This window comes from Colossoma macropomum, unplaced genomic scaffold (genome assembly GCF_904425465.1).
Source record: "Colossoma macropomum unplaced genomic scaffold, Colossoma_macropomum, whole genome shotgun sequence".
Taxonomy (NCBI): Eukaryota; Metazoa; Chordata; class Actinopteri; order Characiformes; family Serrasalmidae; genus Colossoma; species Colossoma macropomum.
Window position 1 is genome coordinate 13,242,078 of NW_023494808.1, and position 21,250 is coordinate 13,263,327.

The window sequence follows — 21,250 nt, forward strand, 5'->3', positions numbered from 1 at the left end:
GGGCCCAATGTTTTATTACACACTTCTATAACCTAAGAATAGCTCCTTTAGTTTGCATTGAAGTCCCTGTAGTTACTGAATAATAAGGCCTTTGTATGAAATAAACCTGGAATGTTAAGGGGTTCTTGGGCCCCTGAAAATAAACTTATCATGACATTATACTGCCATTGTTCAACCCGCCTCACCCACAATCTGCGAGTTTCTGTCTTTGGTATTCTTAATCAACTAGCACAAATGGAACACTGGTCTGCCTCAGGGTGGCGCTGTGGGTCACTCAGTTGGTCCTTCATAGCCTAGCAATTGTAACTATGTCTGGTATACAACTGAAAACCCTTATGATAAGCTGTAACATATTTGTAAAACTGAAAACCTGCCCAGTTTTCCCAATAGACTGATGGAAAGATTGACTTGTTACTAGTTTCTTAAACCAAAAACACAAGTGGAGATGGGTCTTTCTACAGAAACGTCCATTTTTTGTGTCCCTAGCGTTTACAGATATATTAAACTTGAAAAACATGTTATGGTTACAGAGTATTTCTATTTTAAAATCAAACAATAAGTTATTTTAAGAATTACACCTTCTTGTGCCGTCAATATATAATGAAAGTTGTTGAAACTAAGAGTCGTGTTACTGCGTAACAAAAAATCTGTTTTGAAATAAAAATCACACTGATGACATCACTTCACTTCCTTTTACCTAAAGAGGTCCCAGGGTTGGGAAATGATGACTGACTTAAGTGAACATGCTGATGATCTGTGAAAAGGAACGACACTAAAGTGTGCAGTGCAGGGTTCTTGCAGGACTAGGAGTGGTAAACAAATGCTCTACGTCAGAGTTTCTCAACCCTGGTCCTAAAGGCCCACTGCCCTGCTCCAAACACACTTGACCCAACTTGTCAGCTCATTAAAAGGGGAATTCCACCGATTTTTCAAAACGCATGCATAATTCAGAGTTTGATGCAAAACGGTTCATTGTAGAGAAACTTACAGATTTCTTTACAGTGGTGGTGACAGGAACTAGGGGCTGCCATGTCTACAACACAATATGGCCATATTATTTTCAATCCAAGACCACCAGTGAACCTACACATGTCTTCTGAGATTTTATATGCCATAGTAATGATGGTAAAATAGGGGTTAATCTAGAAACAATAAGTATTACTGGGGACTATTTTGCCTTACAGCACCATACATGTATCTCTCCACCATTAATGGATTTTAAAAAGTACATTATAGCCCAAATGTTTATCTCAAAACTATCATAGAACAATGTCTTGGGCATGAGGCAACATATTCGTAATCATTTCATGTAAATGTTTTGTGATGTAGCTTTTAGAGGCGTTCAACTTTTCAGTCGTCTGTACTAATACAAAACACTACTGAAGACCACTCTCCAAAAAAAGACAAAACAAAAAACTATGGGAACCTACCTAAACAGTATCACCCCACACCCAACAACCTCAAACAAAACTTGGCAGCATTGGGTTCCTGTCACCACCACTGTAAACAATTCTAAATCAGTAAGTTTCTCTAGAAGGGATCATTTCACAGCAAATCACTCTGAACGACTTTGTTTACATCCTAACAATTCACTTATGGAGAATTTTTAAAAAATCGGTGGAGTTCCCCTTTAACCGCTTATAATTGAGCTGCAGCACGGAAAGCGCCAAAATGTGGAGGCTAGTCGGCCTCCAGGACCAGAGTGGGGAAACACTGCTTTACCTACAGGATCAACGCTAAAATCGCTGTCAGCCCCTCACAGACGGCCTGCAGGGGGGTGTCCAGAGCAGAGCCTGCGTGCTCCACTCCGCGAACTCGAAGTGCGCATGTGCAGTCTGAACATTTACGTGTTTCACGACGAAGCAGGAAGCAGCGCGCGATAATCACGGTGGCAACCGCTGTCAGCAGCTGACGGCTAAACACAACAAGACATGAGATGATGGTGGATCTGCGCTGTGAGACATGGCGAAGTACCTGCTGCTGTGCCTTTGGCTGCTGTCCGCGGTCGCTGGCTGTTTGGCGGACGGTGAGAACGTTTTTAGATGCAATGTAGACGAGGCAGCTTAGCGAGCTTAGCCGGGTTAGCGTTTCACAGCGTCTTATCAGCTGGTTCGGTCATTTAGAGACCTAATCAGATTACAGTTGTTCTTAGTTACATCGTGATTTACGGTCTTTTTTCCGCTTTGAAGGCGTGCTAACCTCAGCTAGACTACAGTAAACACATCGGGACATGCTAACATGGGTAACGTTGTCGTAATACGTTACTGACACGGTATGTTAGTTCACTCACAAGTTTAGTACCCTAGCTTACCAGCTAGCTTTGGCTTGTTCAGCCGTATTATAAGTTACTTGTAACGGTAAATCGTCAGTAGGTCTATTTGTAGTGAGTTAGTTTTGTCGAGGAGTTGAGAGAGTAGCTTATTTGGAGAGCACGTATTGACGTCTTCATGTTGTTGTTGTTTACATACACCAATTAGCCATAGCATCACCTCCTTGTTTCCACGCTCACTGTCCATTTTATCAGCTCCACTTACCACATAGGAGCACTTTCTACAGTCTACAGTTGCCATCTGTTGCTCTGCATGCTTTGTTAGCCCGCTTTTACCTTGTTTCAGAATGGTCAGGACCCCCACAGGACCTCAGAGCAGGTGGTATTTATGTGGTGGATCATTCTCAGCAGTGACACTGATGTGGTGGTGGTGTGTTATTGTGTGACGTGCTGGTACGAGTGGATCAGACACAGCAGTGCCGTTGGACTGTGTCCACTCACGGACTAGTTGGTCCACCTTGTAGATGTAAAGTCAGAGACAGCAGCTCTTCTGCTGCTGCAAAGCTGGTAAAATGGACAGTGAGTGTAGCTACATGGAGATGGTTTTAACGTTATGGCTGATCAGTGTATGCCGTAATAATAACCCCCACAGATGTGACGTATGTGAACGAGTTCTACTCGAAGACGCCGCAGAAGTTGGCCAAATACAGCTGGTTTGGGAACGTGCGCCTCTACCACTTCAGAGTCCCGGAGGATGCAGTGCTGGTGCGGTGGCTGCTCACTGCAATGCGAGGGTCAGGATTTCACTGCGGTGACCAGAACATTGCTGTGTGAGTGACCTCTTTCAGCAGTTCACATTGTGTTGATTCACTCCATGCTAAAAAAAAATAAACCAGAGGTGCCCAAACGTTGTCTTGGGAGGCCAGTGTATAATGGTTCTAGTGAGGGTCATACAGTAGCATCCTAGCTCTCCAGCTTTATACCAGTTTCCTTACATAGCAGTCTGATTGTCTTAAAATTCACTAAATGGACATTCTTCACACCAGTGGTCCCTAGAACTTTTCTTGCCCTTGTACCAGTCCCTGTTATGGCCATCAGTTTGTCGTTAGCTCATAACTGGTAGCTGTTTTGTTACACCTGTGCAAATTCTTCCTCTTCGTCTTTGCCGCGCCCAAAGTGAGTAGTAAGTCAAGAAAAAGGCTCAATATGTCTGACGGGTATTATTTGCGATCTCTATGTATATTGTCAGTGTTCTAAGTTAGATTTAGACTGTGGACAGATTAGTGTCCACGCTGAGACTTGGCAGTGGTTTTGAGCTCTTGCGGACCTCCGATGAGCTTATTTGCAGCCTTAAAGGGCCCATATCTTTTTTTTTCTTGATTTAAATTTGTCCCCTGAGGTCCGCTTATAACATTTGTGTTGTTTTATGTACCAGAAATCTGTCTTGATTCATTTTTACGTGATAATTTTCCAAATTATGTTTATCCCTTTGGATACAGGCTGTTTTTGTTACTCTCCAAAACATTGATGTATGTTCATGCATTCTCCTACTGATTGGCTGCTCTGTATCATGCCTTATTCAAAAAACAGTCCAGGCTGAAACACTCCATATAACTTCATTGTGAATGGGTGGGGCTAAACTGCTCTGGGCTGAATAGGTGGATGTATGTTTGATGTGGATTTTCATAACTTTACAGGGAAAGTGATTTCAAAATGGGTTGTTTTGGCAGCTTAGTTTCCATATATGGACATTAACAACTGGAGAGTGAACAATGTTGTATCAAACTCAAACTGACTCTCAATTCTCTATTTTAATCCAACAGGCACTTTCGGGCTGGTGCACCACCGGTCATCAACCCCATCCTTACAGCCTTTCCCAACTCTACCGCAGTCTCCCTTGCATACAACCTGACCGTGAATGTGCGTAGTGGACAAGCCATCAGTGTCACACTGTTTAACGTGACGAATCCTGTACCTGGAGATTGGTTCCTGGCTGCCCACCTGCCTAAAGATGATGGCAAGATCGAACAACAGGTATGAAAAGATTTGTGTGTATTGTCACTTAAGCTTTTATATTATTCACTGCAATTCCAGATGTATCATATCACTAAGATGTTTACCTCTTAAAGGAATTCCACCAATATTTCAACACATTTAGAATTCAGAGGTGCGTTATTCACTCATTGAGATGTGAACAATGTCATTGAGAGTCTCCTTTCATTTGGTTTGATGTGAAGTGATGCATTGTAGGCTCTGAATTTCTTTACAAATGCGGTGGTAGGAACCAGGGGTCGCAATATTTCTGTTTACATGTTGGCAAGATGGTGAAAAAATATTGTTACATGCCACATACAAGGAACTGGTGCACCGACAATATGTTGCTTACATGTCGTGCTAATGCACAGGCATCACAGTCAGTAAATGGCCACTTTTGACCACAGTTTCCTACTGTTTAATGCTGTCTTCCTCAAAGATCTAAATGCAGATGCTACTTTAGTCACTGTTCCTATTGAAACAGTAGCCAGTTGAGCAATCTTTGTGACCGAAGCTTCTGCCATTCATGTCCCAACAGCAAACCCTCTTTAATAGGCATTTAGACATTTTCGTCTTGCCATTTTCTTCCAAGATGGAGGTCAGCTGGGCCTGCTCAGCATTTTTATATGTGCCACAGAGCACATTAGGAAGTTATGTAACAGTAATTGTATCACCTTGTTATGTTTCTCCAGTCATTAATAGTCATTAATTAAAGGTTTTCCTTTCTGTGTGCGTGTGTTTGTGTTTGTTCCAGGGGCTGCCGTCCTGTTCGTATTTGTTCCAGCCTCAGATGTTCGTGAGAAGAGCAGCTGACACGCCGGTCCTGCAGGCCAACATTCCACTCACTCAGACAGTGACTGCACCTTTAAAACAGGCTCAGCTCAAGTACGCTCTGCATGTGTTGTTTGGGTCTATGTGCATTTGAGACATTTGACTAGGACTGTCACGGCTCATTGAAAAAGAAATGTATTCAAGTTTACCTTCTCGATAAATCAACAACGACAGTTTGGTCACTTGCATGCAAACTGTCCATCTGGTCTGTCGCACAGTAGGAATGAACCAGTAATAGATTATTGATACTGACAGCCCTGTATGTGGATATATATATGCAAATCCTTGATTGTAGAAGAAACTTTGGATGAGCAGCTGACCACAAACTTTTGGGCATACAGTTGTATGCAAAATTTGAACACATCTGGTCAAATGACATATTTGGTTGATTTTCAATGTGAAAATAAGGTAACACATCTACAACACAACACAAATATGACATGTATTTGCACATTTTGGTGCACATCTTCTATTCTAATTTTAATGTATTGAACAAAGATCAACTGTGCTATAACTTGCACAGGCCCCATTTTATGTTTTATTTTTAAAATGTTAAATTCAGCAAATAAACAGTAATTGTGCATTAAAATGTGAATGTGTCTGTAGGGGATGTGTTAACCTATTTTCACTTTGAAAATCAACAGACATATGACTTTTACATAGGACTATGTAGTGTATACCTGACTGCTGTGCAACTGAATGGCTTGAAAAACAGTATCTATCTATATCTAACAGCTGTGAATGATCTTCTGTTGTAGGGTCTTTGTTCCTGAGTTCGCCTCCAGGTTGAATGTGTTTATCCACGCATGTTCTGTGAAGGGTGGCCCGGCGAGTGATTGTGGGTTGTCCATCACTCTAGGCTCTGCCTCTTTGGGGCAGAGCTCTGCAATTACAGTGAACTGCTCAGCGGAGGAGCCATGTGCTATTTCTGTCGCCAATCCGCCATGGAATACCTGGGTGCGAGTTACCGTGGAGATCAGCCAGCCCAACGTCACGGCAACCTTCAGCATATCTGCCAATCTTACAGGTCTGACCACATAACTTATACTCAGAGCTACAATTACTGCTATGAGGCTTTAGAGACAAAAGACCATGTGGAGATAAAGAGAATACCACTCAAAAGTTTGGAATCACTGTTTTTATCAGTACAAAGCTTGTTTTGTTGCAGATACTCTAGGTTATATGACCAAAAGTGTGTGGACACTCCTCCAAATTATTGTGTTCAGGTGTTTTAGCTACATCCATCGCTAACAGGTGTATAAAATCAAGCACATAGCCATACAATCTCCATAGACAAATATTGGCAGTGGAATGGGTCGTACTGAAGAGCTCAGTAACTTTATACGTGGTAGTACCATTGGATGCCACCTTGGCCACAAGTCAGTGAAATGGGGGAGACTCTTTCCTATTGCAGCATGACTGAGCCCCTGTGCCCTAAGCCAGCTCCGTAAAGGTGTGGAGGAACTCCAGTGGCCTGCACAGAGCCCTGACCTCAACCCCACCGAACACCTTTGGGATGAACTGGAACGTCAGTTGCAAGCCAGGCCTTCTCGTCCAACATCAGTGCTTGACCCCACAAATGCTCTTTTGACTGAACACTGCAAAATGTTGTGGAAAGCCTTCCCAGAAGAGTGGAGGCTTTTATTGCTTCAAATGGAGGCCAGTTTCATTTTAATGCATATGGTTTTGTAATAGGATGTCTAACAATCTCATATAGGTGTGATGGTTAGGTGTCCACAGACTTTTGGCCATACAGCATACATGTATAATATGTGATGTTCTAATATGATGCTAGTACTGTACAACTTTATAGGTTCTAGCTATTTTATTGGAAGCTGCATCTAATATACTTTCTGGTGTCTAGTTAATAGTACGTCACTAAACACTGTTCTCAGCATTTCAGGAATTTACCTTTTTTTAAATGCTAAATAAATTACTGTGATTATCTATTTACATGCATTGTTGCCAAGTTATCTGCCTTGCTGGCTGATCACCACTTCTGAAATATGATGAATTCTGGTTATTCATTTTATTATAACTTAATCTGCAGTGTTATACCTTTTTTTCACAATCAGCTGCATCTTTGTTTATCATTCTAAACACTGTTTGTTTTAGTTCTTCTAATAAGCCTCTGTCAAAATGAGAAATTAGTTACTTCAGTTAGATTTAAGATAATTTCAATTGTCTAGATGCCATTTTTTTTGCAGTAACAATAATTATTATGACAAGTGACTTCAAACTTTTGAACTGTATGTGCACCTCTCTTTCACTCAAATATCACTTTCTTCTCTATGTGTCTCTCTCTCGCATGCACACACAGTGGGCTGTAAACCTTCAAGTGTCCCTTCGGATTTTAACGCCTCCCTTCCTCTGGAGCTCTTCTCTCTGAGATCCTCCTCCAGCAACACGTCCAGCAATGCCTCCACTGCTCCTGCGCCGCGTGCTAACATCTCAGACGGAGCCTGCGTCCAAAACCCGTCCGTGTTCAGAGACGAGCAGGACGTCCTTTCGATACGCTTCGCTGTCTCTAACGGCAACTTGACTGTGGAGTCTGAGGTGCCGACCATGGTCGCCCTGGACCTGGACTCTGCTGTGGACAGCGGGGGGGCGCTAATAGTACAGCTGGATCTTAATATGGTAAGCATGTCAGCATTATTGATAGATAGTCATTAAAGAGCCCATATAATGGAAAACCTCTTTTCATTGCTTTTTTTAAAATAGGAGTTTTAAAAAAAAAAAAGGAGTTTTCAGTAAAACAAAGCCGATTTGCTTGCAGATAAATATGTAAATTGATTCTAATGCCACAGCATTAAAAATTTTAATGTGTCCAGGTTGACGAAGAAACCTGTAGATGATTCTAAAATGATCGAGAAAGCTGTATAACATCAGGATTAAAGTTATAATAGTATTAATATCTAGAATGCCTCATATTTCAAAGCGCTAATCCTATCTTGAGGCAGGTGACTTGAGAGAAAATGACTATAAACGCTAAATAACAGTATGTTTCTTACCGTTTTTCATTTAGTAACTTCTTGTTTCCAAAAATACAGTTTGGTTTCTAGTTTATAATCATTACATTGTATAAGACATTATTGTATATAATAAAAACTCCACAGAGAACCACAGATCTGCTTACAAGCTCCCAGTGAAGGTTAACAGGCTGTCAAATCATGGCAAAATATGAAAATTTTATCAGTAGCCTGGACTTGTATTGGTGATGTAATTTGCTTGGACTGACCTGATGCACTTGCTTTAAAGGAAATTTGCAGATTTTCCAAAATGTCTGCATATTTAAATGGTTAGCAAAGTCATTCAGAGTGGTTTGATGTGAAATGCCCCATTGTACAGAAACGTATTGATTTAGAATTGTTCACAGTGATGATGAAACCAGAAGCCTTTAGAGACAGTGATGATGAAACCAGAAGCCTTTAGAGACATCTTAATGTCTCTAAAAGCTCCCTCACACAAAGTAATGCATAATCTGTCTACAGATATGTTGCCTGAGGCCTGATCTTACAGCAGTTTTGAAATTGTATTTTTTAAATACGCTCTTGACGAAGAGATGCAGTCATACAAAATAATATATACAAAATACAAAATAGTTTTCCAGCTTTACCAGTATTTTACCACAAAGTTATTTCATAAAATGTTTTTACATTACATATAAAAACTCAGAAGTAGTGTAGGTTTACAGGAGGTTTTGGATAGTATATTAATTCTTTTATATTTGCATGCATCGCACAACACCATTGTGAAGAAATTCAAGTCAGTTTCTCTACAATAAACAATTTCACATCAGCTCACTCTGAATGGCTTTGTTAACACCCTCAGGCCTGTCATAGTGCAGCATTTTTGCATATGTAGGAGTGTGCTTGTTTATTGTAAAACACTTTGCATTACAGAGTTCTCTGATTGGTGCATTTGGCAGTATCAGAGCATGTCTTACACCTTCTGCTCCTGTGCTTCAACTCAACACCAGCCATTCATGTGATGCAGGTGTGTTATCAAATTCACATACTAAACCACATACTAAAGTTTGCACGCCCCTGGTCAATATTTTTTAAATATTGCGTGGAGTTATAAACATAAACTCTGATATGCCCATAATTACGCAATGTGACATGCCCACTTGGTTATGAGCTGGCAGCAGCTCGGATTTTTGGAGTATATATTTACTATTGAATTGTATTAATTTCTATATATTTCTTCAATACAAAGCTTGTAAAAGCCTTTTTCGAACCTTTCAAAACTATATTTGCAGGGGCTTTAAATGATGACTTTAGGAGTACTTTAAAATCAGCAAACAGATAGAAATTGTGCACTAAAATTAGCAGAAAAATGTCCTATTTAAGTGTGTTCCCTGTAGAGAATGTGTTAACTTGTTTTCCATTAGAAACATCAACAAAACATGTCATTTGACCAGGGTGCCCAAACCTTTGCATACAGCTGTTTAAACGTAACACATGCACATGTTATTCGCTGTTAATTGTGTGTTTGTGTTCTTGTATGCAGCATTCATGAAGGGCTACTCTCTCAGAGTGAGCAGCAATGAGACAAAGGCTGTGTTGAGGATTCCCTTTCCTGAAGCAGCACTTTGGTACCTCAGTCTGCAAACCATCTGCAATAGCAGGTAAGCATACACACATTTTAAATACTTATTTCAGCCCAATTTACAATGAGTATGTTTATATGAACTTAATAATCCGGTAACTGCAGAAAATCAGATTTTGTCAGAAATCCAATCAGTGCATTTACATGCACTTGAGTATTCAGATAATGGGGAGACTCTGGGTCTACATGCGTCAGACAGTAATCGGATTTCTGCTTTGCAAAGGGCCAATAAACTCACAGAAGAAGACGTGACGTAAAACTCAGACTTCATGCCACATCTAAACCTTGCAACACTTTACCTGAAAATATGAACATATATCATCTACAAAATGCTTGCTTATTTCCGGTACCGGTGTCTGTTTTCGCACATGCTCAGACTGAGAAATCCGAAAACAGTCAGAGTAAGAGTTTACATGCACTGAGAAATCTGATTACTGAGCTTAAATCCAGCGGATTTGTTCATCGGATTTCTAGACCTTACTCCAATCCAAGAAATCGGACTATGTTGTTTACAATTTGAGTAATCAGAAAATCCAATTATGATCAGATTGTTGAGTGCATGTAAACACACTCAGTGTGTTATGAAGGAGTGTAAATTTTGTTGAATTCATTAGTTCATTGATGCAAAAGCAAGTGACTACATCAGCAATAGATACACAGTGATAAAAAAAAAAAAGATGGATCTTAGAAACTAAATATGGTGACTTCCACAAAAGGGGAATTCCACTGAATAAATAATTAAATCAAACAGTCATTCAGAATGGTTTGATGTGAAATGCACCTGAGAGAAACTTACAAAGTAGGAATTTTTCACAGTAGTGATGATGGGAAGAGTTTGATATCTCTAAAAGCTACTTCACAGAAAACTGTTTACAAGAAATGATATGAATATGCTGCCTGATGCCTAAGGCATTGTTCATCCATAGTTTTGAGAGAACGTTTTGGCCTAAAACATTTTTTTTTTAATCTATTAATGGCAGGGAGGTACATGCAGGCTGCTGTAAAGCAAAACAGTACTTGGAAAAACATTTTTTCTTTTTTTCTTTCTTTCTGTTTTACTGTTATCAGCATTACATAGTGTCCCAGTTGGAACAAGCCTCGCATCTCCAAAATGGTTACTTTGCAGGAGAAGGAAAAAATGGTAATATCTTGTAATGGAAGTTAAAATAAAATGATTTTATTTCATTATTTTGGATCATATTTGTATTATAGACCTGGTGACCCCTGGTTCCTATCACCACTACTGTTAAGAAATCTGAGCTTCACATCTTACAACTCTAAATGATTTTGTTTATTCTCCTCTAAGGACAAACACAATTTTCAGTTTCTGGTTTGCTAAGTTTCCTCAACGCAGGAGTCAAAAGAACAGCATACTTTCATCACGCATTCAAATACCACAACCTCCAACTGGTTTGGTAGAGTTCTCGAAATGCCTGTGCTTTATTACCATTATTCTGAAAACTATTTTTATCAGTCTTTGTCTTACAGTGTTTTTTGTTTACCATTTTTGCTGTTCTTCTCCTCCGGTGTAAATATAGCAAATTCTCAAAAAAGGTTGTTTTCATTTCAGATGCATAAAAATAATAGATTTTTCTTTTGGGGAACCATCTCTTTACCTTATACTGCCAGTGCAATTTAGTCAAACAGATTGCAGTTTCAGCAGAGCTTTTTTACATAAACAGTTCTGTCCAAAGTAAAAAGGTTAGCTAAATCTGTGTTACAAGCTCAGATTTTCAAATGTGTGGGCTAGAGCCTTGTAGCATTAGATATCAAGTACTTTATATTGGAGCATTTAGGACTGCAGTTCTCTATGGCAGAAGTTCTCAACTCCAGTACAGACTGCAAATGTATGATTGTATGTATGTATGTATGGTTTTATTTCCAAAGGAGTACCTTAATCCTTGTTCTAAAAACCACCCAAAAAAATGTTTTACAGCAATGGTCACCAGCCGTGCTCCTGGAAGACAACCATTCTGTAGATTTTAGCTCCAACCCTAATCGACACAGCCTGATCCATCTACCTATTGCCTTTAAAAGTGCTTGATTAGCTGAAGGAGATGTTAGATTTGAGTTGGAGCTGAAACCTGCAGGAAGGTGGATCTCAAAGAGGTCCCTCTTTACCTTCCATTTGAATCAGTGTTTCAGAAATGCACTAAACATCAAAACAGGGGCCCTTGTGGAGTCTAGAGTTGGACTGTAAAACAGTAAAATGATACTGGTATTTCAAAATTATGACTCGGGGCGATACAGCAAAAAAGCGTCATCAGTGACTGATAAAGCAGTAAAGCAATAAGACAGTTTGTTATCAAGTTTTTAACCTGTTATAAAATGAGTTCATTAGAAAAGAAAGAAAAAATTAGCTGATTTTTTTCTCCAACTGAACCGGTTATATGACAGAGCTGAGTCAGAGTGTTGATTACTCGGATAAGGATCATTTGTACACGTTTGAGATCATTCATCAAACCTTTTGTGCCTCCATAGTATAGCAGCCAGTAGAAAGTATTACACTGAGCATTTTTCATATCATCTGATTGTTCCGAGTGCTCTCACACATATGATGTCTTTCTTTTCTTGGGCCTCTTTGCCGTTTCAGCTTTAATAGCCACGTGGAAAGTGGTGTGCTTTGTTTTATGGCTGTGTAACCACCAACACAGCGCTGCTATTTTAAAAATGACATTTAAAACATAGATTAGCATTAAGCATGAATAACCGGTTTCCCTGGTGTGGATTAAGCCTAGTCTATATATAGACTGTGTTGCAGAGCCACAGTCAGTACACACTCTGCTGCCAAATGTTAATAGACTATGTATGGTAACAACACCTCAGCAACCACCTGGGATTGCATACCAACAGCCTAGCAACACCTTGCAACCACCTGGGGTATCATAGCAAAGGCTTAGCAACAGTTTAGCAACCACCTGCGATTGCATGGCAGTGGCCTAGCAGCATCTTAGCAACCACCTGGAACAGCATAGCATCGGCTTAGCAACACCTTACCAAGCACTTAGCATAGTGTAATGATGGACTAGCAACACCTTAGCAACAACCTGGGATACCATAACATTCTACCAACACCTTAGCATCACCTAACAACCACCAAGCAACCTCCTAACCTCTAAGTGGAATACCGTAGCAACCATCTAGCAAACAATGTACAGTTTTCTGCAACTGCTTTAACTTTTGAAGTGTTATTAGTTCAACTTTCCCTTTGGAGTTTTAAATGCAATATTGCGATAATATTCTAAAACATTTAGGAAGTTGTTGTGGTATTAAATGCTTATATTGCCACATGCCTGGTAATAACATTGAATAAGTTGATGAAGAGAGGCTGCTTTGATTCTGCATTGTGCAGATTGTTTTTGGTGTATCAGACATTTGCTGTAGTGACACGTCTGTTGGCCTGGCTGGGCTGTGTATAGGTCATTTTGGAGAACTCACTGCAGCACATCTGTTCTTGTCCTTTTTCAGTGTTGCCTGCCGTAACACCTCCGCCATGGTGAGCATGTCCATAAGTGTGAGCGCGTGTGTTGACGACTGTGGACCATACGGCGAGTGCAGGCTGCTGCGCACACACAGCTACCTCTACGCTGCATGTGTGTGCAAAGCAGGTGAGACACATGCACACTACATTTCTACATTGAATTATTTTATTGTTGTCCAGGAAGGCAGGTTAAGTAATCTGTTGAAACGGGATTAGATCTTGTGGTATAGACCTGATGACTTGCAGTAAGAAACATATCCATACTTTAAACTACAAACTGCACATTCTTAAATAGCATCCAAGTAGATGCCACAACGGCATTTTCTAATTGCCCGTTTGCAGGTTTCTTTACACTATTGCTTCTTTTCGCAAACATAATAAATCAACTAAGAAATGTTTGGTGGCAATATTTGAAAACTGCAATCACTATTTAGATATTCATTACGTTTCATCACAGGAAGACGGGGAAAATATGAAGACCAGCAGCGCTGATTTTAAGTTTTAACAGAACCATAGAAAGTTTGACTCATATTTGTGAATGTCATGCTATACTTTTCTCTTCTGAAATGGGTGTGCCTGAACGTGAGCGTGCTGCCAATGTGACAGAGAAACAGGAAAAACACCTGTTGAAGACAAGTCTCTATCTGCATCACATGTGGTACTGATAGGCACAGTTAGGCCTCAGGATCTTCTACTACTGGCCAGGCACTGATGTTGGGCAAAAAGGTCTAGTATGCAATTCATCCTAAAGGTGTTCTGTGGGTTGAGGTCAGGTCTCTGTGCAGGCCACTGGAGTTCCTCCACACTGGCCTGGTCAAACCAAGTCTGTTTGGACCTCGCTTTGTGCACAGAGGCTCAGTCATGCTGTAACAAGAAAGGAACTTCCCCAAACTGCTGCCCCTGTCTAAAATGTCCTTGTATGCTGTAGCATTAACAGCATCCTTCACTGGAACTAAGTGGCCCAAACCCTGAAAAACAGCTCCAGCGATATTATCCCTCCTCCACCAGACTTTACTGTTGGCACTATGTGTTTTAGGCAAGTGTGTGATCATTTAGCTGTGCATTTTGCACAATGCTAAGTGGTGATCATAGTAGCTTCATAGCTCTAGCACAAACCTAAAGAAAACTTTGGACACCAAACAATTGATTTTTGCCCGAACCATTGCTTTTCTGTTGGTTTTATTGCTTGTTTTCTGTTGTTAACTGTGAGGCTGGTTTTGGCTGTTGGTTGACAGGTTGGTTGGGGTGGAGCTGCTCAGATGGATCAGCTGCCCTGTCGTTCTCTCGGCAGCTGAGTGCGGCTCTGCTCCTCACACTCAGCAACCTGCTCTTCATCCCACCTATCTGTGTGGCACTGTACCGCGGCTACCATGTCGAGGCTGCCGTCTACCTCTTCACCATGTTCTTCTCCACGGTATGTACTTCTACGAGAAGGAAATGATAAAATCAGTAGCTTACGCCAGAGGCCTGTGCAATGTTTTTTCAATGACCCCCCCCCAGCCTTGTTCCTTTTTTATTTTGCATGCCATTTTTTGTCATTCTTTGTCTGCTTCCATGATTTTTATCTGATACCAAGAGAAATGATGATGCAGGTCCCTCCTGTGACTTTTATTTAGCACTGTCAGCTATTGGTTAAGGTTACTATTAAAGTTGTACTATATTTCTTTTGTTCAAATTCAAAGAAGTTGCATTACTGAGTCAGGAAGATCAAAATTTGTTTGTCTTCTATTCATCAGATTCATCCACTTGGGTCTGAATCACAACCAACACACACACTGCATGCAGTTACACATTTCCACCACAGAGGTCTCCAAATCCCAAATCATTTAACATAGTGTAGCTTTAACTAGGCTAACTTAGCCTCAATTTTCTTGCTAAAGCATTGAGGCTCTTAATGTCACCATAGGTACATCGGTGTTGCCTTATTTGGGTTTAATGATTCGTTTTTACTTACAATATGAGCTTAAAATGTAAAAATGTAATTAAATAAGAATGAATTTTTGACCAGATTCTGCAGGCATGCTGAGCATATGTCACACATGCCAAACTGCCCACGTTCACACACTTGAGGACCACTAGCTTATATGATCATATGTGTACCGTCTAGGATGTACATCTGCATTTCTTTTTTCTGTTTTTATTATCTCTTTCAGGGTAAAAAAGAAATATCTTCAAACTTGCTGTTCTTGCCATTCACTAAACAATTCTCATGCTTCCAACTGTGTCTCTTTGTAGTTTTATCATGCATGTGACCAGCCAGGGGTGACGGTGATGTGTATCATGGACTATGACACACTACAGTTTTGTGACTTCCTGGGCTCTGTGGTGGCTGTTTGGGTGACCATCGTGTGCATGGCACGACTGAAGGAGCCGTTCAAATATGTAAGTGCAATGCTGTCTGTTGTACAGGTACAGAGGACTTCAGAGATAATTGGCTAGATGATTGAATCATTGGTTGCCAAGGCCTTAATCCTTCGTTCAACCCAATGAGCCTGGTATCAGGGAGTTATTGGGAGTTGCAATATATCTGTTGGCAATTCATGTGGTTATAGTCAGTCGGCTTAAGACTGGTTTGTGATGCAAACTGAATAACAATCTACATGTTTTTAGTGTCAGCCTTAAAGGGTTAAAGGTTAATTAACAGTGGTGATTTGGGGTGATACAGTTTAATTTGTGAATTAAGCGTCAATCATGAAAGTGAAAGTATGCTGGCATCAGATCAGGGGTGCCCAAACTTTTTTTCCAGCGGGGCCAAAGTGCAGTGTTTGTTGCTGAGGGTGAAAATGACAAAACATACAAATAAAGAAGTAGGTTTTTAAAAAACGCAGTTTGAAACAATACACTATATATGTAACCAGAATACAATTTTGAAAGGTAAATAAGACTGTAGTGAGTTAAATACAGTTTAGAAACTGTGTTCTTTCTCTCTTTGGGTGAGGGGGTGGGATTAAGGTAACTTTCTAGCAGGCCAAATCAAACTCCCCCACAGGCCGGCTTCTGCCCCTTTGGGCAGCCCATCATTAGATAGATGAGCTGTGGCATGGGTTAAATCACAAATCGATCATTGTCTATATGTAACATTTTCAACCCTCATAGTGAGCCAATATATATGAATGAGGAACCCAATCTTGCTCGATATTAATTGTTTAGATACTAAGAGAATTGGTTGATTTGGAACCGGCTCCAAATATTTAATCCCCAGTTCACATTGAGCTCTATTGATTTTCACAAATCTTGAAATAACACATTTTGTCAATATATGAAATTGATGACCACCAAGGGTGATACTGGCTATTGCCATTGGTCTTTATGTTTCATTGGTTCATGATATACGTGTATACTTCCCGTGTCTCTTCCAGGTGTTCTTCATGGCAGGAACCCTGATCATTGCCATGGCGATGCAGCTGGACCGCCGGGGCCTGTGGAACCTACTAGGCCCTGTCCTGTTTGCTTTGGTTATTATGGTAACTGCCTGGGTAAGCGAGTCAGTCTGTCCTATCATGTAATATTTTTTTTGCATGTGTATGTATATGTAAATATATATATGTAAAATCCTAAAGCACCCCTCTTAATTATTGAGTTTAGGTGATTCAGCCACACATATTGCTAACAGATGTAAAAAATCAAGCACATAGCCATGCAATCTCCATAGCCAAATACTGGCAGTAGAATGGGTCGTACTGACTTTGCCACAGCTCTAGCTTAGTGACTCAATTTGTAAAACTGCCTCAACTGTAAGTGCTATTTTTGTGAAATGGAAGCATCTAGGACCAACAACAGCTCAGCCACCAAGTAGGGCTGCCGAGTGCTGAAGTGCATAGCACGTAAATAGAAAAACAGTCTATTTTCTGTTGCATCGCTCACTACAACAGGGAATGAGGCACTGAGAGACAGAGTCCAGCACAGTTTGGTGATTTCCCTGCTCTAACGCAGTAGCCAAATCTGGTAATTAGCTGAGGAGTTGAATAAGATGTGCTTAAGTAGGAAAATCACCAGACTGTGCAGGAATCTGGACTTCCCCAGCCCTGCACTACAGTTCCAAACTGCCTCTGGAAGCAACATCAGCACAAGAACTGTGCATTGGGACCTTCATGGAATGGCTGCACACAAGCCTAACTTCACTATGCACAATGCCAATTGTCAGTGGTATAAAGCAGGCTGCTACTGGACTCTGGAACGGTGAAAATTAACTCCAAATTAATGCCCAGTAATAGAATGGGATGTCCAACAAACTCTTTGGTCAGGTGTCCGCATACTTTTGCCCATGTAGTGTATATACAGAATATATATATAGTATATAAATTATATATTCAAATTCAGCTCAAATATGTAAAGAATTAGTTTTTAGATGATGAATGGAGCTGTAGATGATGGCATAATAATTTAATTTTAGTTGTATAGCCCCAAAAATGTTTATTTAATAGCATTCACTGTTTTTTTTTTCCATGTCATTTTCCCCAAATGCTTGAAATTGTGACAAAAACTTGAATGTGTATGAATCATTGATATTTCTACTGTCTGCAGGTGTATCGTAGCGTCACACGTCATCACTGCTACCCACCAAATTGGAAGCGTTGGGTCTTTTTCCTGCTCCCGGGCTTGCTCTCGGCACTAATCGGAGTATGTGTGTACGTCTTTGCACAGACTGACAGCAACTACTACTACACTCACTCCATATGGCACATCATGGTGGCCACGAGTGTTGTATTCCTTTTACCGCCGCGTGAGAAACACGTGCCGCCCTGGGGATGGCCACACAAACTCTGTGGCTACAAGATCTGCCGAAACCAGAAAGAAGAGCTTTACACCGTCACCTAAACGTACGAATACAGAATTACCCACGCCTGTTCTGTAACACGCAATACAGCTTTACGGATGTAATCCTTTGTCCAGCTTTATTTGGGGCACACGCTCTCAAAGACACTTAATGTAGCAGACACATGCTATTTTACTGCACGTTAAAGTGCATACTTCATTTTACATGACAGTATCAATTGGAGAAAATTAGACTTACAACATTTATATGACATTTTGATTTTAATAGGATGTTAGATTAAAATATATTCATCTAGATTAGCCTTTCTGTTGGAGACATTAATATCACAAATACTGATTCTGAGAGATTATATATTGGGAATATTTCCTAATTTTTCTTTAAAAAGAGAAAATGTCCACTTATTGGTTTGGCACTTTAAAAAATGTGGTGATTGTGTATTCAAGACAGAGTGTAAGGGTGTGTGTGATTCTGTTGGTTCCTATTTTTTTTCTGTGTTTACAGGAAAAGGTTATTGGCACATGACAACAGTCTTTCTTATACAAACCTTAATGAAACACTGTTCTCTTCAGCACTTTATTTGTGATTTAAAAGGTGATTTCGTCAAGCAGTGCCAGTGCAGGGCTGCATGTGCATGCGTGCAGTCATGAAAACGTGCCTGTATGGGGTTTTAATGGCTAAGCAATGGCTATCTGGTACTGTGTTAGTAATATAACATTTTTGAATGACTAAAATTAACCAGCAGTGAAGAATGTCTTATTTCTGAAATTTGTTACACTGCACCTGAATGATTCTCTGAAAATCATTTTTAACTGGGATCCAATTGTACTGATTACTTTTTAGAGGTAACCTACTCTACTGTGCAAAGGCCAGAGACCACCACCATTCATTTTCCTCATTTACTGTATAAACAGCCATTAAAGGATGCATTATTCATTTTTCAGTGCCGTAGAAAAATACACAAGTCTCATATAATCTATGTATGTATCTCAGTTTGTATTGAAGGTGTCCACTCTTTATTACAGTATCCATTTGTTTTTTAGTTTTTAGAGAAAACTGCAGGGATATTTTATATTTTTACACTTCCAAAGTTCAGTGTTGCATTTTGTGCTTCTCATGATCCAAGTAATCACAAACACTTGAGGTCTTGGCTAAGGATGGCCAGTCCATTGTTCCAGTTTGTGAATGTCCTCTTTTTTCTGGTTCACTTCTTTTCCTTTGACTTTCTACTTTCTTCTATCTAATCTTCCCAGACATATTTCCTGAAAATGAATAATGGCACTGACTTGGCACTTAATGGCATTTGTACTCAAAGTATTATGTACTTAATGTAAAATAAATGAAAGATGGTCTCAGTCTTTTGCCCAGTACTGAACATGGCAGTGGGCAGCTACTGATTCAGCCTGAAGTTCCATTAAACCATATTATAATAGACTTGCGTTTAGGCCTGTAAAACTCAGGACCCTCAGCTTGAACTCTTTATGTGCCCGAGTACATAATTATGAGTTTAGATGGTTCTTCTGTGCTTGTGTTGGTCCTTTATTGTTGGAGTTTGAGATCTGAAGGGATTTGAACTGGAGCTTTACTTTCATAAGAACACAACTCAGTAGAAACTGGCAACTGCACCCTCCTTTCCACTACCCCCCACTACCCCCCACTGCCCTGTTGCTATGACAATCTCTTTAAGCTCAAAAAGCACTTCAGGATTTATAAACTACAAACTTCTCATGGGGTTGGGAACTTAAGCAATGCAATTTTACATCTGTGTGTATGTTAATGTTAGCATGTGTATTTGTCTTGTCGTTACATTCTGTCAGTGTGAGACTTTTCCCCTCATGAAACACACTTTTCACACTTTTGTTTGTCTGTCTTGCCATAATGCCTCTATATTCACTGTTGTCAAAGTATCTGCCTCCTTTCTTACCATGTATATTTACTGTGTTGAAATACAAAAATGATAGAACTGTAATTAATAGAGCAAATGAACAAATAAACAAGAAACTGATTATTTAAAAGCACTAACCTGAAATGTTGTTCACAGTATTGATGAGTGAGCAGAAACGTTGGATACAGTGCTGTGAAAAAGTCAGAGACCGCACTTATATTTCATGTCCAGAAGGAAAACCAGCCATTAAGTACAAGTTGTTCATTTTTAGGAGAAATTTCTGAAGGAATTAGATACAAAATAATCCACAAATCCAAAGGAAAACATGTGAAACCAAAGTTTCCAGAAGTTAGACCAAGCAGACCACCAAAGCTATCCGCATCAGGTAAATAGTACTTAAAATTTCCATCTTTCAGAGAGAGGAGAAAGTTCTAAGTTTCTGATCTTTGAAAAATTTCCCTGCAGATTTCTTTGAAAAAACTGAAAGCAAGTCGCTTAAAAGAATCGAAACTGTAATGAAGTTGAAGTGTGGATACGCTAAACATTGAAAACTTAAATATTACATATAGTTGTTGAGGCTTCAGTGTAATATTGTTGAATGTTTTTTTTTTTTGTTTGTTTTTTTGAAAAATGAGTAACACAATGCCCGTTTTGTTTAGACATTAAATAAATGAATGCTGGTCTCTGACTCTTCTGGTCCTGTACCACTGTTCCATGCTATAACTCTGGGGTCCTGGAGATTTGAATCATCATTTATTTATTGCCATCTTTATTCTCCACCATCTGAAGATTGATGTCCTCTCCTAGAGAAGAATTAGTAACGAGAAATGAGAGAACGTCAAGAATTGTTCGTTATTGTGCTTTATTCAGAAGCAGGCAGGCATAAAGTGAGGCCAGGAAAAGACCATAGAAACTCCATGGAGTCTGGAAAAAGCATCAATGTATAAGATATATAAATACTATATTTTATTTCAGTATAAGATATATAAATACAATACAACAGCTTATGAAGATAGTAAAAGGATAATGAGATTCACTCACTGGCCACTTTATTAGGATTGTAGGTTCACACTGTGTACAGTTGAAGACTGCAGCTCATCTGTTTATGCACAATTTGTGTTGGTCATCTTTTAGCCACTCTTGGCTGGTGATGGACCACACCCTAGAGGTAGCACTAAACTGACCAATGATGAATAGGAAAGACGGCAGCTGACAAACTGTTCAACAGATGTGCTTGAGTTTTTAATTGAGATAATGAAGTGGTCAGGGGTTGGAAAAACAAGGCAGGTGTTTCTAATAAACTGGACAGTGAGTGCACATTGATTTCTACTATTTTCCAAGCATATTAAATCATAACTAATGCTT

The 21,250-nt window shown here is 39.8% G+C and overlaps 1 protein-coding gene across 1 annotated transcript; it reads left to right on the forward strand.

The window, feature by feature from the left end:
* The first annotated feature begins 1,855 nt into the window (after positions 1-1,855).
* On the forward strand, positions 1,856-20,018 carry pgap6 (post-glycosylphosphatidylinositol attachment to proteins 6). The gene is made up of 13 exons (XM_036557463.1): positions 1,856-2,026; positions 2,922-3,099; positions 4,093-4,303; positions 5,058-5,188; positions 5,893-6,161; positions 7,455-7,771; positions 9,037-9,130; positions 9,647-9,764; positions 13,214-13,353; positions 14,462-14,640; positions 15,462-15,608; positions 16,586-16,702; positions 17,751-20,018. The coding sequence occupies exons 1-13, from the start codon at positions 1,963-1,965 to the stop codon at positions 18,042-18,044; spliced, it is 2,259 nt and encodes a 752-aa protein (XP_036413356.1). The 5' UTR covers positions 1,856-1,962; the 3' UTR covers positions 18,045-20,018.
* Positions 20,019-21,250: the final 1,232 nt, after the last annotated feature.

What these genes read in the sequence shown, in the direction of transcription:
- pgap6 (XM_036557463.1), top strand. Translation starts at nt 1,963, where the DNA reads ATGGCGAAGTACCTGCTGCTGTGCCTTTGGCTGCTGTCCGCGGTCGCT. An exon ending in TCACCATGTTCTTCTCCACG is followed by an intron (nt 14,641 to 15,461) that starts GTATGTACTTCT and finishes GTCTCTTTGTAG; the next exon opens with TTTTATCATGCATGTGACCA. An exon ending in TGAAGGAGCCGTTCAAATAT is followed by an intron (nt 15,609 to 16,585) that starts GTAAGTGCAATG and finishes TGTCTCTTCCAG; the next exon opens with GTGTTCTTCATGGCAGGAAC.